We start from the raw sequence: 18,120 nt of genomic DNA on the forward strand, positions 1-18,120 counted from the left end.
TAACTTGTAATGAAGCTATTATAAGACGATAGAAACTTCAAAGTGTTGATAATTTATTACTTCGTCTTCCTTTTTTTATTTCCTTGCAGCATTTACATTTCTTTCGTTCTGCAAAAATCATAGGTTGCCATCTGTCCGTAATAAAACATTTTTATCGCCAGTTTCACAGCTATATTTTTAATTTTCTTTTTACAGCGCATCGTCGTTCGTCTGAAAAAGTTCGCCGGCGGTAGTACCCAAACAGGAGCGATGAAAGTTAAATAATTACTTATTTCTAACTAGTTAACTGATTTACTATAGCGTCGAACGCTCGCTGCCTGTGGTGCCATAAATCATGGGTGCGCTTGATAACCGCTTAACGATTCTTAACACAAAGAAAAATAACTCGTTAATAAATTAAACAATGAGTGAAATTTAATAACTAAATTGATTATTGCTCCGCAGTTTTCGAGTGTTTGACGTTAGTATAGTTACTTTATGGTCATACAGCTACAGTTGACTGTCATCCGTTATTTAATATAGACAATGTCTTATGAATAGTCTATGCCGGTTAGTATAAATGAATAACATTAGATTAGGTGACTATACAGCAGCAACAGTGTCAAGTTTTTGTAACGTGCGCCATTTTATCCTTTAACTTTTAACCGTCAGCCAGGAAAGATAAAACTCGTAAGTTAAAAGTCTGTAGGCCGCTAATACGCTGTGTGTCTTATTTTTTAATGGTGGTCCGCAAATGACCGCGACTCGCTCTGTCGTACGCCTTACTGTTCCTTACTAATGTAATTAGTTTGTTCCGCTTTCACGCCTTAACTACTAAACCGATTGCCATGAAAATTTTCATACATCATATTAGAAGCCCAGAATTAATAAAAGGAAACCTTTTATCCCGCAAAATGTAGTTGTTCCCGAGGTTCGCTAAACGAATTCTTCGCAGACGAATTCGCGTGCAACAGCTAGTACAGTCGAGGACTTAAATATCTATACAGCCGGAGCGTCAAGTGTATATATTGACCTTATGATTAGTGGCATAAAGGTGTAAGTATATATATTTTTGTCGTCTTGGTAACATTCATATTATATTTATGCCCTTGATTGTACTTGATAATCTCCATTAATACAGTCAAAATAAAATTAGTTTGTAGTTAGTCAAGATAGAAAGTTGTTCACCCTTAGGTGTGAATAGTTTTAATATTTTTCAACACGGTATTTAAGAATGAGCTATCTTCTCTTCGATTTGTTTGAAAGTAGAAATATAACTTAGAATAAAATAAAATAAAAAATATTACCAGCTAGTTGCCCGACCGGTAATGTCTTGCCTTACGTTAAGTCTAGATAAGTGTTCATTTAACATTAATGGGTAATTATTTAACTTTCATCCGATATGAAATTAAATATAGTCGTAGTTTTAGTATTGAGAGGTAACAAAATAAAATCATGGGTATTTAGAGTGAGCTAAGTGATATAAAATAAGCTAAACCAACAGATTACTTAAGCGCCCGCCGCATCGCATATCTGACGTTTCTAAAGAGATCACCTTAATGCTTGTTGAATGGGTGTCTTGAAAGAGCTTTAACAACTTGTACAATACTTAACCAGAACGCTAATGTTGCTCGGCATTCGTCGGTTTTTTTTTTCGTTTTCCTTAAGATTAAAATGAGAACGAAAAAGAAAACCGATCTTTTGTTTCAACGACATTAGCAGACTAGTTTAAGTGGAGATATCGTTTGACAGTTGGGCCAATCTCCAAAGTGGTCGTAATTTTAGCAACCAGCCTGATGCTGTCATTTACTAGGGAAACTACTACTTCACTATGATGAACTCTGTGGGAACTTCAGACCAGCCATATGGCGTACTCTTTACTCATACTACTGAAATATTAAAGTTTAAATTTTAACTAGAAATATTTTGGCAGAAATATTCTATACCCGCATAAGAGACAGAATAAGTTATCCTTTTAAAAATAGCAAGGTAAAATAATAAATTAGTTGATGTATTCATGCTCAAAATATGTCAGTCTTTATGAAGCAATCAAATAGTTTATTATTTATTTAATTCACTCAGTCGCATATTTTCTTCTTAAGAGCTTATACCTCAAGAAAGAAGTGGGCTGTAGTTTGGGAGATTGTACTCCATTCATCCAAAATAATTTAGTTAATGCATAAAATATCTTTGATTAACTTCACCAAAACTAGCACACCTCATTAGCCCTGAATGCAGATATTTATAAGTTATATGCTTCCCTTTAATCTGATTTATCCGTGTATTTTTCACATTCTATAATGTATGGTTCCTGTCACGTAGAGAGAGCCCTGACCATGTACGTACTTGTGCAATGCGCGTTTAACCGACGAAATTGGTGGTATGAAGAGGGCGCGACGGGGGAACACTCCGCGAGTATGCGGGCGTGCGTAAATTGGCGCCACTGTACCCGAATGAGCAAATGTAACTCCTCCCTCTGCCTGCTCTCCCTCTCTTTCTCTATGTGGTGGTAATTGTATCGGTATTTAAACAGATTAAGTGGTACTGTTATAGTCATCTATTATACAAATATGCGTATATAATTCATTGAAAACACAACAGAATTGACATTTTTAAATAATCATATTTAGACTATAACAGCCGCTTTAATTAGATTTAATATTTAAACGTGTGCTAGATACAGAAGTTAAAAAAAACTAGGTAGCTGTCGACAGTAAGACAGTGCTGTGGAATTTTTAAGAACTTTCCAGTATTTTAGCGTTCTCATTTTTATTTTTAAACTTGGTGCTTTATATTTTGTTGCTCCTATTTTCCAGAGTAGATTTAAACGACATTAAAAAATATTTATCACATTGGTAGACAAAATTACCAAAATTGTTTAATTGCTCGATCCAAATAATAGTTTTATTTTTTGGTGCTGTTCCTAAGGTTTCAGATTTTTTGTTATTTATAAATTCGCCTTTCACGCCTAAGTATTTTTTTAATGCGTTATCGCCGTTAGCAAATGGATTTTAACGATAATGCGTTAAAAAGCGTTGTTAAAAATTATAATTCGTTATTGGATACTTGGTATAGTTTCTTTGCTGTTAAATAATTTTTTAACGCATATCAGATAAAACTAATTCACGACTTTGAACTGAAAAGGCTGAATAGCCTTTTTTTTATTCAAATAACATTTGAATAATTAGTCATGAGTTAATACTGAGCAAGCATGTGCAGGAGTAAAAGACATTTGTATCTTGTAGTCATATGTATAGGCAAAGTAAATATTTTTAATAATTAAGTAGCTGAATGGTGTCCAGTATTAATTTATTAAGATATTATTTTCCTGTTTGGATTTTATGAATTTTTGAAATACTTTGATTCAACATAGTCGCATTCCCTGCTTAGTGTTTATTGTCGTTTGTACTAGTCCATGTTACAGAATTTTAAGAAATGATGGGTGCGACTTGCACAAAGTAGTGTTGTTATGAATAAGCAGAACTATATAGTACCCAGTCCCCATTTATCTATATCATTATGGCTATTAATATTTATTAATTATTATTTTCAATATAATGACCATCAGCTGTAGGCTGATCATATGGGTTAACAACATTCCATAAATAAACTACATATAAGTCGAACTATACAAATTGTTCAGTTAATGAAATTTGGTGAAAAGTTAGTTAATTAAATAAATTATAATATATGTGTAATGTAAGTAATCCAAGGCCAAATTAGTGAAAAAATGGGTAGAGCTGTTTGAATACAGTTTCATTTTTTCAACAAAAATTACCCTAAGAATCTGTTAGATGCAATGATCGAAATATGGAATATCCCTCAAATAGACTGCCATTAGCCAGTCGTGCTAAGAAATGTAGAGACCTTTTTTCTTCTAGTAGAGATCTTTGGGATGCATCTATATAGGTTAATAGATCAATTATTATTTTAGATATTTTAAAACCAATTCCAACCAACTTTATTTTTATTAAAATTGAATAAAGGTTTTTAATGTACATGAGTATAAGTGTCAAAACGTGTTTTTATTAAACGATAATAAAATTTGTTTAACTACCTACCCATATGTCAAAGTTCAAGAAATATATTTTAGGTAAAATTGCGTCGTTACACATTAACGTAAACATGAATTCGCATTATGTTTACGAAAATCATCGTATCCACAATTGTGCACGGAACTGTCTTATCTACTTTAAAATATGTGATTTAAATCCACAATTGTGCACGGAACTGTCTTATGTCCTTTAAAATATGTGATTTAATTTATTCAGATGTGAAAGTGTATAAATATGTAGTTAGTTGTTTTATTTTATTATTTGGATACAACATGTATTCGTTTCCTACATAAACATTGTTAGTTTGTGATGTAGTCATGTGGAGTGGTACACTTAGTACAAAATTTTGCATATACAGGTTTTCCAGTTTGAGGTTGCACTCGAAAAACAATTAATAAATGAATGGTCAAATACTGGGTTGTATAATTATTTCCACCTATTTTAGTCTTTATGAAGATGAGAAAGAAAAAAATTATTCCTTTCCTGACAATGTGGATGGAACAACAGCAAAAAACAAGGATAACAAAAATGCGCCTGTCAGGAATGTGCCAAATCAGCAAACTGTTTCTACATAGGTACTTATACTCTTTGGCAAACTGGCGGTCTTGCGGCGCAATCTTTCTTTGAGATTGACCATCGTGATTTGTCGCAAAATCATTTTGCAACAAAACATAGACATCCATTGAACATGTGTTTAACAAGAATCAGTCCGTAGCACAGAGTACATATATAAGTCCGTAGAAAGTAATAAGAGCAAAACGACACGGTGATGCGGCGTCACTGCACGCGAATTCATCGCTTTCCACGCCTCAGCGGGATGCGGCGGCAGTGTGATGTGATGATAAACGCCTAAATTTTTAGTAATAACTGTGGTAATAGGGCATTTTCGCGAGAAGAGTCACAGTTACCAAGTGGAGTCGAAAGGATTTTATTTTCATCAGTTATTTAAATATTAATTTTATTAATTACTTAGACTCTATATTTGCATAATATCATAAAATAAATACTACAAAACAACATATAAATGAGAAAAAAATATTTATTGGTGACCACTCTGCAGATCAGGACTCCACTTTGTAACTTTTTAAAAGTAAAATTATTTATTATACAGTGTTTGTATGTTATTTGTGTTTATGTATTCCGTTTAAGAACAGTTTTATGGTATACATACAACTGAAGAATATCCCAATATAATGTCCTTTATATTTATTCCAAAGGAAAAATCTCCACTTTGTTACTTTTTAGTCCTTTTCGTTAGAAAATTTTAGCGTCTTTCATCTAGGGTAGTTATTTGTATGGTTATTTTAATTTATTTATTTAAGTTAAAGGTCATTAAATATAAATCAGTTTTATTATGCATCATTATTCTACATATAAAATTAAGAAAAAATACATTTCGCAACAAATCAAAATAGGACAGTTACAAAACTGAACGCTGCAATTACAAAATGGAAAGCATAAAGGCAAATTCACAAATACGAAAAAAAAATCCAAGTCAACTTTTAACCTGTAATAATCATTAATTGTTTGAACAACATTAAATTGTTAATTTATATAGCTGTAATTTACATGTCGGCACAACATCACACCAATATTATTAAAATCATGCTAAATTAAATTACTTTTATTCGGCCTCAAAATCACCTGGTGCAGCCGCCTTTATACTTCCACTTCGTAACTATAGTGTTCCATATATATGTAACCGAACAAAGTGGAAGTAACGCATCCATGGTTCACGATCTAAAACTTTTAATATTGTTTGTCAGTGAAAAATTTTTTCTCTGCGCTGAACAATGCAATCGATAAACAACCTATTAAATATTGAAAAAAAAATTAAATCTAACAGCTAAACAAACTTGCCTTCTTAAATCACCAGTTACAAAGTAGACACTTGTTTTTGCGTGGTTACTCTCTTCACGTTTGAACCTCGACTGAGAAATTTTAAAATGGCTGACCTGTGAAGTTTTAATGGCGTCTAATGCTAGTGTTGCCAGAATGTAATGCTTTAAACTAGTTTGGGAGATTTTTGTTTTACTTTTTGAAAAATAATGGTTACAAAATGGATTTTCCACTTCACCTTAAATCATGGGACGCGATAAAATGTATTATTTTAATATATATGAAAAGTATTATTTAATGCAATACAATTTTAATTTATACTTCATTAAGGAACACACCTCTATATTACAATATAAAGAGGATAAAGTTGTTGAAACAACCTTAAAACGGTGTTCGAAATATCGTTGATCAGGGTAGGACATGTCGAAAACTAGGGGTAGCCGCACCAAAAATATAAAAATTTATACAAAAAATCCTAAGAAGCTCTACTTTTAATCTATTCTTTTATAAAATTATATGAAAAATGGAACAAAACTGCACATACTTACATAACTCCGAAATTTTGCCCTCTTTTTTGAAATTTATTTTTTGAATGTGTGGGACAGGCCAAATTTTGAGTGAATCTCTTCTCGCGAAAATGCCTAATAACTACTCATGCCATCGCTTTTCTAACAAAAACGTACCTTGAATAACGATTAACCATACAAAATGTTAGTTTTATCTGTGGCAACGCAGCAAAAAAAGCGAAAAATATCAGCCAATGTCATCTGTCACAGATGACAAGTCTAGTGCTGGTGTAGTAAAGTTACGAAAAATTCAAGATTAATTAAATTAATTGAAATCATAATCAAATCCAACAGCCATGCTGCGCCGTGTCACCAGCTCTGTTATTCAATTGCGTGGCATAAAACACCAGGTTAAATTTAAATGGGTACGACCCGAATATGTACCTGCCTATAAAGCAGAGAAATCCGGTGATTTGGAAGGTCTTCCTCCAATCCCTGAGATGACCATAGGCCAAGATTACGGCCTAACCAATGAAGTTAAAGAGTGAGAGTTAATTTCAAAGTTATTTGTTGTAGAAGTTAAGTTTCTATGTAAATAAATAACATAACCTAAAACGTGTTTAGTTCAGAATTATAAATCCTCTATCTACCTAGCCCGCTCTTTACTGACAATGTTACATTATACCATTAAATTAGTTTTTAATTCATACTTGTTGTTTTCAGTGCACCAGAAGCTGTAAACAAGATTTTCTCAGCAGCTTTCCTTGGACGCAAGGAATATAACACTTTAGTCACACAGGAACTTCTGAACAGAGTCAGAAGGCATCAATATGACGAAGATTCAGCAGAGGCCAGAAGTAATGATACATATTTATTTAAATATCTAAACTGGTTAGAAAATAACATAACCAATTCAGGAATTTTGAAAAACCAAATATTGTTATTGTTCAATATCTCAAAAACAGTTTAAACTGATTTATAATACTAGTATTATTTTCACATGACACTATTCAATGTTTTTTTTTGCAATTTTTCCTGTATGTATAAAATGTCTATCTTTTTCTTTCTCTAATATGTTATATTTTATTTGTCATTTCAGTTGCAAAACTTACTGGAAAAATCCGCTGCCTTCAAGCAACAATGGAACAGTTTCCGAGAAATGTGCAAGCCAAGGTTAGTGTTGTATTAATTTTAAAGTGTATATTTCTCTTAAAAATTTATGGCTACATTATCACCTAATTTTGCAGAAAACAGTGCAAGAACTTATAGACCGTAGAAAGAAACTGCTAAAATATATGCGCACATATGATTACAAGAAGTTTGAGTGGCTCCTGGAGAAACTTAACCTTGAATACAAAGCACATCCGGAGTCCCATCACAAGCTATCTCGCAAAGAATCCCTGAGAAAACTAACAGAAATGCACTGCGATGACATCCGTAACCAAAAATTGACAGACTATAGAAACCTTTTAGAAAGCCAACAAGGTCCATTCTTACGAGAAAAGCTAGAAGCTCTAAAGTTTATTAGAAAGGAACAGGAGGAGCTGCAATTGGCTGTCACTGTCACTGAGCAGGATATCAAGAAAGTGGAAGAACAGTTAAAAGAATGGACCATAAAAGATGAGATTAAACAACAAGCTAAGAAAAAGAAGAAGAATCTAATATCTGACTTGGAATAGTATGAATTATAAAATATTAGTGTAGTGGTTGTATAAATAAAAGAACAAAGTTTATCTTATTGTTTATTTCAAATTGATATTACATAAATCTTACATACTATGTTAAAGTTATAAAAAATAAAGCGTAACATGAGATTCAGTCGATTTTGGACGGATAATTAAATAACAATTTCATTTAGATCAAATTGGAAAATTATGTTAAACAGGAAGACTTTGCTATATTTTACAAAAGTCAAAATATGGCAGCTATCAAAAAGGCTAATTTGAAGGCATTACTTAAATATACATAATAAAAAATAAAGAATTATTGTTTGCGGCACCATAAACACAAGGAGCTAGGATGTGGAAAACACAGTTTCTTTCTTCTGTATGCAAAAAATAATAATCAGGATACTCGAACCACTTAACGGAGTGAAAAGTCTGTTTATGAGTGTGTGTATGTTTGTGTGTGAATTTCTGCTTGGGATTTAACTGATATTCTTGCGATCTTAGAAATGTTACTAAGTCCTATTTGAACAATACAGCATGACTTTCAATGGATAACCGATAATGATGATTTCCTTTCTAAATTATTTAGGCTTCGTTTCCACTAGAGATTGCAAGGATGTGTTGCGAGGAATGTGTTTTCCATGAATCTATAGAAACGTTTCATTTAGGTACCTCGCCTCGCTCCGCTCAGCTGTTTCCACTAAGATGTGCTGTGCGAGGTAGGTAAATTAAGCGTTTCTATTGGTTAATGAAAAACACATTCCTTGCACATCTTTGATGGAAACGCAAACTTATGGTCAATTTTTTTTTAAATAGTATATGGCTTAGGTATGTCCAATGTATGGTCAAGTTAGTGATTCCACATTCCAGCTCCTAAATTCATTGTCAAAGCGACGTGGTGTGCGGCGCTCGCGCATAGGCGGTTGGGATGAACCCAGAGCGGCGTGATTTCGGCGCGTGCGCCCATAACCAACCCTCCACCGTCTGCTGGGTCAAGTCCGCGTACACCCACTCGCCGCGCTTCACTGATAAGTCGTCGGGGGCTTGTGCCTGGAACAATTACAATATTTATTAAACTATAATTGTATGTTTATTGATTGCTAGTTAATGCAGATTGTGTTTTTTTACGCAATACGCTAAAAATGGCAATAACTTTGTATTAACATAATACATTTCAGTTCTTCTTTTATCAGTTATTTGAAACAACGAATTGAACAAAAATAAAATAAAAAATGTACATGTCATAAATGGTCCCAAATCATTAAACTGCCGGTCTTGCAAACAGCGATGATCTTTCTCTGAGACCATCAAGATCATGTATGAACATTGAAAACACTTGACTGTACAAACCTTATAATCATAAAGCATGACTAGCTCTGTGCCGTGGTAGCGTCCGTCCGAGTCCTGCGTGGTGTTGTTGACGCTGCTGTTCGAGAGAATGGTGGTGTTAGCTGGCGGCGGTAACACCGGCTGCGGGTTGTCTTGCTGGTTCGCTGGAAAATATTATTTAAAGTGATCACCATCATAACCCCAGTCTATATACGTCCCACTTGCTGGGCACAGGCCTCCTCTCAGACTAAGAGGGCTTGGGGCTTGGAAATTATAAAAGCGAAAGTTTGTATGTATGTATATATACATATATTTGTTACTCCTTCACACTAAAACAGCTGGACGGATTTGGATGAAATTTGGTTTGTAGAAAGCTGGACATCGGAAATAACACATATGCTAGGGCGTCCCAAACTGCGTCGCGACGCCTACCTAAATAATTACCTTGCACAACAGCAGGGTACACAAATCCAGAGGGTATAAAGCCTTCCTGGCCATCACTTCTTACAATCCAGTACCAGTCTGGGTCTTCCCGATTCAATACTGAAAACATATTATAAATTATTTAATAATTTTCAATCTAATTATTAAATTAAATTATTGCTTCAGTTTCTGTTATTCAATAGTCTTAAAGATGTCAGTAATAAAGTGGTTTAGTAATTATCCTCATAAAACTGGGAACTGTGTAAAATTTTATTTTATCTACACTACACCCATATAGTAAAACCATAGATAATGACCAGCATTACGACATTGTATTCTATTATGAACACGGCTGTATCGTAATGAGATTTCATACATCATTACAGCACCGGGGCGCGCACGAGCAGCAGCAGCAGCTCGTGGGGCAGACATACCTACCTAGTTAGAGTTAATGCAGGTCATTCTAAATGGTTCGCGGAACACATGATAGAGGATTTAATATATGGATGTAGATAAAATATTGTATGCAACTGTACGTAATTGACAAGATTTCATTTTTTTAACACCTGTAAATTACTACAGGAATCGAAAGAGTTTTGCCTCCTGAACATGGTAAAATATTTATTATACTTAATTGATTTCTCCATATTTAAAAAAAAAATTAAAAAATATGTCTGAATTTGCCAACACTAACACAGAATAGATATGTTTCCTTTGCTTTTTTCACCAGAAAAAGGAGCTGTCATTATTTTGGCAACGTCTCTATCAAAGAGTATAAGTACCTATATAGGATTCGCGCTGTCATCGTTCATCCACCATTACCTCTCATATTTCGTTTTCTAGAATTGTTTTACCGTACAACGGCAAAAACTACTAGACACTGGCAAAATTGTCCTCCAATGGACGGAGCCATATTTTTTAAAGAAACAACAACAAGTACCTATATAGAAAGTCTATGCAACATCTATGTCAGATTTACGTGATCTTTTTTTAAGAGACTAAACAAAAGTAATGGCTCTATTGTGTGGTAGTTTTGGAGTTATGCCCTTTTAGAATAAGCACATCTTAAAAAAAATTGTAATAAATTAATTAATAGTTGCAGCGAAATTTTAAAAATATCAGCGTTTTTCTCTTTCCAAACAGAATACAGAGAACAAATCAAATTATAGTCTTAGAAATATGAAACCTTGTCAATTAGGCCTTAAAACGCTCATGTGACCCTATTATGAACCACACTCGTGTTTTAAGGACCCCTATTACGATACAGTTGCATAAATAACTAATTACTATTTTCATAAGTAAAATTGGTATTAGGTGAGAGAAATGATGCTTTTCAAGTTCATGCATTCAAAAGGTAAAGTAAAATTAAATAAACTAAGTGTTACCTGTAACAAATTCCCCTCTCTCCACATCAACATCGTTTTCATCTCTAGCAGTAAATGTGTACAGCACCACATATCGCCCCGATGGGTCCTTACTGAATGGGCATGCTTCACCCTCACTACCAAGCTCAGAATGGCCGTCATTTGTTGCACCGTCTGACACTGATAACCTAAGGGAGTATGAACTTTAGTTGATCTTTCTGTTTTAAAGTTGACAAAGATGCATTAACCCCTGGTAAGTTGTGCACCACTATTCATAATTTTCAAATTTTTGTTTTTAACTAGTTTTGATTATCTTTTAACATCGAGTACCTACTTATCTAAAAATGCCCAAAAGTTGTTGGTTGCACAATGGGTTAAAATAATTAAAAAAATGGATAAGTCATGGTCAGCATAAATAATGTTTTATGGTTTTGGTTGTAAGTGTGATATTATTTACTTTGTTTTGTGTGCTCTCATTGTCATTGGGGTTGAATTCTGACAAACAAGAAATAAATTTAGCAAGAAACACCAACCACCAGGCTGTGTAAGCTGAACTGAATAGCCTAACAATGTAATTTATTATAAATCTTAAAAAAAACTAGCAACTTACTGTGACACATCTCTATGGGCTAAATCAGCAGGAGATCTACTTCTTGGCAGTTTTTTTTTCAAATCATGGTGTTCGCATGGTGCACAGTATGAATGTGGTATAAAGCCTTCTTTCCTGGACTCTGCCACTATTACGTACACCCAGTCATTCTCTCGGTATAATACATTTACAATTTGGCCACGCTTTACCTAGAAAGAATGAATAATATAATTAATTTAATAAGAAGCTTATATTTTGAGATTGAGCTCATTAAAAGAAAGGGGAGGTCTTTATTCAGCAGTGGGACACTTAATAGGTTATAATTGAGCTTCCATCTTCAAATAAAATCTAATTAAGTTCAAATTGAAGTAGTATTATTTATTTACCCCCTGTTTCACCATCCATTGAATAAATTTATTTAAAGGTTAAATGTGATGCCATCTCTGTTTGTTTTGTTCAAATAGACGGAGTCTGCATCACATTTATCCGTTAAATAGAATTTATCAGTGGGTGGTGAAAGAGCCCCTTAATTATTTATTTTTTGTAGCCATAATTTTTAGATGGCAAGCTTGACAAAGAATATATTTAGAAAGATTTACAATTAAATAAAGTATCAAACAATTTAAATTACATGATCTTACCTCAAGTTCATCATCAACGCAAGGCGCAAAATCATGGAGGACAACCATTTTAGAATCCGGACTAAGTCCATGTTCTTTTTCTATTCCGACTCTAACTAAAGTCTCGATGCTGGCTGACCCAGTAATCCTGCCCATGCCAGGGCTCAGCCCTGATCCTGGGCGAGACAAATCCTTGTCAGAGTCCCCACTGCTTGCTAAAAAAAAGCAAATAAAAATAGAGGTTTGTTTTTTTTGGCAAAATGTTTTGTTTCTTTTTCTTTAAAAAAGACCCTAATATTGTTCATTCGGCTTAAAAAAAGTTAGAACTATGACACTGATAACTTGATAAGCTTAAAAGCTTTTGTGATCATAATCTTAACCTCAATATTTTTACGTTTTAAGTAATACCAGATTACAGATGAAGAATGCAGATGGGAAGCAAGGTGAAATAACTAGTTTTATAATACATTTATATGTAGAAAGTCTGAGGTCATTGACATAAAAGTTCCCACGATGAAAGCTCCATAGTATGTACTTACATTTCTTTTTCTTTCCCCGTCTTATTCTCACAGGACATAAGAATGCCATTTTCTTATAAGAGCTATTTTAACACATAACGAACTTAAATAATTGATTATTACTAATAAAAACAGATTCCTTTTGTCTATAAAACGATTTACAGTTTCATTCACATGTCAGAAAAGTTCACAAAACAACTTTTTTGTGTTTTGTTTCTGCACTGGGAACGCGTGCCGTAATGCTATTTAAATAATCAACGACAGAGTTCATGTTTCCATTCGAATATTTTAATTTCATTTATGTTATAAATATGTAAAAGGCTTCTATAATATATAGATCGATTTTAAACATTCTAATTAATTCTTATAATTTGGGATTCAAGTCTGTCAACGATACGAAACTAAACGCAGACGTTGATAGAGCGGCTCCTATCTCTTTCTGGTTTGAACCGACTGCACTATGAAAATAGTAGTGATTTATGATATCATTTTTATAGTATAGAAGGGCTAGGCTAGACTAGGAAAGATATTAGGTAGATATTCTTCCTACCTTTGCAGGAAAGTATAGTTTTGCTCTTGTGGGTAGGTATGTTGGCAGATGGGACTTACTTTCTGAACCTAGCTAGATATATATGAAAACAACTTTTCGTGATTCCAATCTTTATTTGATAATAACCCACGATTATTGGTATAGGCATACAATAAACAATAAAGGCAGCTGTCCTAACCTCTTTCATTATTGAAAAGATTGAATAAACAACAACACGGTTACATCACCTAATAACATTAATTTTGGCACATTTAATACAAAAATACGAACCATTTATATATTATAACAATTGTAGTATACCGATAAGAATATACATTAAGCTATTTTGTATGTCAATAACTACTTATGCATATTTATTTTTTTAATTTTCTAAGAGCTTAAGTTGAAATTCATACCTACTTAATACTAATGCCTAACGAACATCACCTATTTATGAAACTTTTAAAGTCTACTTAAGTTTTAGTGGAGCTGAGGAAAAAGAAATAAATAAATACCTTACAAATTCTTTGTATTAAGCCGCATTCACATTTATCTGTCGTGTTGTGTTGTGATGCTCTCTGTCTCTCTCTATAGCTTTGATGCGACGCGACACAACACACTGCATAAGATAAATTTGAACGCAACCATATAATTTTTTTTGAAACCGATACCGTTCAGGCGTCACGACCTTGTCACGACACAACAAGACAGATAATGTGAATGCGGTTTTATACGGTAGAGTTCAAAAGAGACGTTAGAGAGGAGATTAAAATGAAAGATTTACAGCCTTATTCATAAAAAGTTAGAGCCTCCTTGAAGGCTCCTTGAAGGCCCGATGCTAAAAACATGATTCATAAACGTCTGTTAGCGCTAATCAGTCGATCAAGGCTCTGCTAAAGTTAGCGGACCGTAGACCTCCTTTATCTCCCTGCTAAGTCACAAAATGGCCGCCACAAGTTTGAACAGCTGACTTTGACAAGAGCAAAAAACCATACCGAAGATATTTTAGTGAAGGGTGAAGTTACGCAAAGATTAAAAAAAAAACCAGGAAAAAATATTTTCAGGAATTTGTATTTAAAAATCCTCTAAATTAGCAGCAATAAATTAACAATAAGTATGAAAAAAAAAATAGGATGATTAACACAATTATGGCTTTTTTGCACAACATAAACATGCGGATCGGAAATGGCGGGAAAACAAACTTGTCGCTTTTTATTTTTTTCCTGCTAATTTGCTGTCACTGCTGTCAACTTTTTTTTTTTTTATTATCGATTAGGCCATTTTTTGTCTTTGATTTGTCAAGGTGGCCACATAACGAGTCTAATCAGTCTATCAGCGGCTCAACAACTAGCAGACTGCTAGCAAGCGTTTATGAATCATACTTCTTGACAACGTCTAACAAGCTTAATCAGTCTGCTAAGTAACAGACCGATCAAACCTCAATTAAGGATTTTTTATGAATAAGGCTGTTAAAGATTAACAGCCTTATTCATAAAAAGTTAGAGCCTCCTTGAAGGCTCCTTGAAGGCCCGATGCTAAAAAACATGATTCATAAACGTCTGTTAGCGCTAATCAGTCGATCAAGGCTCTGCTAAAGTTAGCGGACCGTAGACCCTCCTTTATCTCCCTGCTAAGTCACAAAATGGCCGCCACAAGTTTGAACAGCTGACTTTGACAAGAGCAAAAAACCATACCGAAGATATTTTAGTGAAGGGTGAAGTTACGCAAAGATTAAAAAAAAACAGGAAAAAATATTTTCAGGAATTTGTATTTAAAAATCCTCTAAATTAGCAACAATAAATTAACAATAAATATGAAAAAAATATTAGGATGATTAACATAATTATGGCTTTTTGCACAACATAAACATGCGGATCGGAAATGGCGGGAAAACAAACTTCTCGCTTTTTATTTTTTTTCCTGCTAATTTGCTGTCACTGCTGTCAACTTTTTTTTTTTTAATTATCGATTAGGCCATTTTTTGTCTTTGATTTGTCAAGGTGGCCAACATAACGCGTCTAATCAGTCTATCAGCGGCTCAACAACTAGCAGACTGCTAGCAAGCGTTTATGAATCATACTTCTTGACAACCGTCTAACAAGCTTAATCAGTCTGCTAAGTAACAGACCGATCAAACCTCAATTAAGGATTTTTTATGAATAAGGCTGTTAGTACTTATTAAAGGAAATCTGAGAATAGGGAAGTTACTTTAGGTATAAATCAAAAAAAGAAGAAAATAAATAGGCACTGTATCGTATCAGAAGATTAGTCTTAGATTCGACAAGTCTTAGGTACTCTTAAAAAATTATGATGATGTTCATTACCTAGTCTCTTGGTGATGATATTAGTATAAGGTATTGTAGCAAAACATATAACTATTATTTACATAAAACTTGGCAACGGGATATTGGAATTATACTTACCTACCTCCCTAAATATTGGGTGAGCAGTGCAGGTAGGTAAATAGAATCTTAAAAAATTATAGGTAAACTTACGCAAAATGTTTAAACCTAATGACTTACAGGTAGGTACTACTTAAAACATATGTATAAGTTTATAAAACATTTCTACAATTCAATTATCTGTTTAAGCTAATTTGCGAATTTGGTACTTCCGATAGTATAAAAAAAGTTAAATTTGGCAACTTCTACCCATCATCCTAGCCTGCAGCGGGGCTACTACGAAATTCGAAAATCGATGTATGTAACGTTCGGGCCCTCTGTCTGACACTTATACTATTTAATACGAGAGCGAGAGGGACGGTACGATACGAACTTCGGAGTAGGCTCTCTGTTTACATCACACAGCTGGGCACAGGCCTCCTCTCTAAATAGGTACCCAACAATATACAAATTTAAAAAGTTCCATTGTATTCAATGGGAGCATTTAGTGAAATTTCTTACTCGACTGTATCTACATTTTTAATAAAAAAATATGTCTAGCGATCATTTTCTACCGTGTGAACCGATTTCCTTCTGTAAAGGGAGATAGTAGGTACTAAAGACTTAATACCTGCAAATTCATTTCAAAATCAGAAATAAACTAGAAATCAGTTTGTCAAGAAATTATTAACACTAAGGACGAGACCATAAAACATAAACTGCATGTAAATCATCCAAAATTTCTTGACGTCAGGTCACGAATAGACGGAGAGCGGACTGCAAAATTTCGTACCTAGGTACTTAAATTCATACCGCGATGAAATGCACAATGGTGGTTTCCCATAAAACTGATGCTGAGTCTGAATTTCATAGTCTGCCGCGGTGGAACTTTCCGAAAGTACCAAAAAAATAGTCACTTCCGGTGCGAAAAAAGGGGCGTTATTCTCCCATCTGATACTGAATAATAATGATTGGTTTTTTTATTGGAGTCTTTTTGTATTTTCTATTTCAACTCCAAATTTGTTACTTTTACGGGTATCCCGTGAAAATAGGTCGATTACCCAGTCACCCCATAGGTATACGTGGCATAAATGTGCTATCATGTAGAACGTGACTCCTTCAACTTTTAGAATCGTGATATCTCTTTGTTGGTTAGGTTATTTAAATATAAAAAACAAAAATATTTAAACTATTCTCTAAGTGCATGGTCACTTTGCAACTAAAAGTACCTATGGGCGTTTGTGAACGATCTATTATCAATTTACTAAGGGTGTTCTTGCTCATCTCTTCTGAATCACTCAATAGGTAGAGACTTCGTTTTGCCAGTTCAGGTGTGTTGATTAACAAAAGTTATCGACGGTTTTTGGGGTTGCCTTTCACTTCTAGCTTCACAGGTGCTGCGTGTCAGTTAAAGAGTGCCACTGCTCGTGTCTATGGTCAGGGAACTTGATGCAGTCCATCCAATGTTTCAATCTCCTGCCTTTACTGCTGGCACCTAACACAAGGCTTCCTAGAAAATCATTGGGTTTGCCATAATCCTTGTCCCATACTGTGAGGGTTAGGTTCTGCCGGGACAGTTCTGTCGGTCGGGTCTCGAAAAGGATTTCTTCGTTCCAGACTGGGTTCAGGTTCCGCCACTTGATAGAAGTTTTGTGTTTCTTGTGATATGGGTCCGGGTCTAAATGCCTGCAAGAAATAACAAAGTTTTTTTATTACATTACGGTGATCAAAAACTCGTGACCAGATCAAAAATTCTCAACTCGCCTTATATTATTTTTGTGTGAACTATTAAGAAGATAACGTGTCATTAAGGAACTATTTCATCAACAGATTTAGCTATCATAAGGGCGCGGGTGAGCAAGTTAATTGGTTTTATATAATATGTCGGCGGCCGATCGCAAAAATCCGCCAGATCAAGAATTCCTAGGCACATCGTGAAATGACGCTAGTTCAAAAAAAATGTTTTTAGTTCATCATATTTCCAATGAAACGTACAGTTTCACGAACGGATCGGAGTATCCATTGCTATCCTGTGCAGGCAAATCGGCAGCTCTGCAGACGGTCACAACGAGAGCTCGCCTCTTGGTGCTGTAACAGAGAGCTAGCAGAAGCCTCGGGCCTGCTGGCTCGGAGGTCGTTGACCCTGTTAAGGCTAGACGCAACTGCGTCGGGGCTTTGGCACATTCACGGAGGGATACTGTTGCTGAGCCCATTTCATCGCAGCCGTATCTGTAATATAGTAAGTTTTTGTAAAAAATCTACAAGCTCTTCCATGTAGTTTACTAGGTATATACATATAGGTTCTGTCTGTTCGTTCCATT

At 34.3% G+C, this 18,120-nt stretch overlaps 4 protein-coding genes across 5 annotated transcripts in view; 2 read left to right on the top strand and 2 right to left on the bottom strand.

Annotated features, from left to right (window-relative positions):
• Positions 1-4,447, top strand: part of LOC141431128 (vacuole membrane protein 1-like) — an 82,343-nt gene extending 77,896 nt beyond the window's left edge. For both annotated transcript variants that reach the window (XM_074092141.1, XM_074092140.1), the window contains exon 10: positions 196-4,447. The gene's annotated coding sequence lies outside the window, so the exon portion shown is untranslated. The remainder of the gene's footprint in view (positions 1-195) is intronic.
• A 2,178-nt stretch (positions 4,448-6,625) lies between these two features.
• Positions 6,626-8,112, top strand: bonsai (28S ribosomal protein S15, mitochondrial). Its single transcript, XM_074092131.1, has 4 exons — positions 6,626-6,923; positions 7,103-7,236; positions 7,479-7,552; positions 7,627-8,112. The coding sequence occupies exons 1-4, from the start codon at positions 6,736-6,738 to the stop codon at positions 8,056-8,058; spliced, it is 828 nt and encodes a 275-aa protein (XP_073948232.1). The 5' UTR covers positions 6,626-6,735; the 3' UTR covers positions 8,059-8,112.
• On the bottom strand, positions 8,113-13,103 carry Dlish (Dachs ligand with SH3s). Its single transcript, XM_074092130.1, has 7 exons — positions 12,911-13,103; positions 12,393-12,586; positions 11,773-11,960; positions 11,184-11,350; positions 9,820-9,918; positions 9,397-9,539; positions 8,113-9,096 (listed from the first exon to the last, which is right to left on the bottom strand). Exons 1-7 carry the CDS (start codon positions 12,957-12,959, stop codon positions 8,932-8,934), a joined length of 1,005 nt encoding a protein of 334 aa, XP_073948231.1. The 5' UTR covers positions 12,960-13,103; the 3' UTR covers positions 8,113-8,931.
• A 2,244-nt stretch (positions 13,104-15,347) lies between these two features.
• On the bottom strand, positions 15,348-18,029 carry LOC141430816 (double C2-like domain-containing protein beta). The gene is made up of 2 exons (XM_074091670.1): positions 17,795-18,029; positions 15,348-17,485 (listed from the first exon to the last, which is right to left on the bottom strand). Exons 1-2 carry the CDS (start codon positions 18,010-18,012, stop codon positions 17,188-17,190), a joined length of 516 nt encoding a protein of 171 aa, XP_073947771.1. The 5' UTR covers positions 18,013-18,029; the 3' UTR covers positions 15,348-17,187.
• Between the last annotated feature and the right edge of the window lie 91 nt (positions 18,030-18,120).

The sequence above is a fragment of the Choristoneura fumiferana genome, chromosome 9 (assembly GCF_025370935.1).
Source record: "Choristoneura fumiferana chromosome 9, NRCan_CFum_1, whole genome shotgun sequence".
NCBI lineage: Eukaryota > Metazoa > Arthropoda > Insecta > Lepidoptera > Tortricidae > Choristoneura > Choristoneura fumiferana.

Bases quoted from the DNA above. Each gene is read 5' to 3' on its own strand.
- LOC141430816 (XM_074091670.1), bottom strand. From the start codon at position 18,012: ATGGGCTCAGCAACAGTATCCCTCCGTGAATGTGCCAAAGCCCCGACG. The intron at 17,486-17,794 runs GTACGTTTCATT...TATTTCTTGCAG, and splicing joins TCCGATCCGTTCGTGAAACT to GCATTTAGACCCGGACCCAT.
- bonsai (XM_074092131.1), top strand. From the start codon at position 6,736: ATGCTGCGCCGTGTCACCAGCTCTGTTATTCAATTGCGTGGCATAAAA. The intron at 7,237-7,478 runs GTAATGATACAT...TTGTCATTTCAG, and splicing joins AGATTCAGCAGAGGCCAGAA to TTGCAAAACTTACTGGAAAA. The intron at 7,553-7,626 runs GTTAGTGTTGTA...CTAATTTTGCAG, and splicing joins CGAGAAATGTGCAAGCCAAG to AAAACAGTGCAAGAACTTAT.
- Dlish (XM_074092130.1), bottom strand. From the start codon at position 12,959: ATGGCATTCTTATGTCCTGTGAGAATAAGACGGGGAAAGAAAAAGAAA. The intron at 9,919-11,183 runs GTAACACTTAGT...ATATGTTTTCAG, and splicing joins GAGAGGGGAATTTGTTACAG to TATTGAATCGGGAAGACCCA. The intron at 9,540-9,819 runs GTAATTATTTAG...AATATTTTCCAG, and splicing joins GTACCCTGCTGTTGTGCAAG to CGAACCAGCAAGACAACCCG.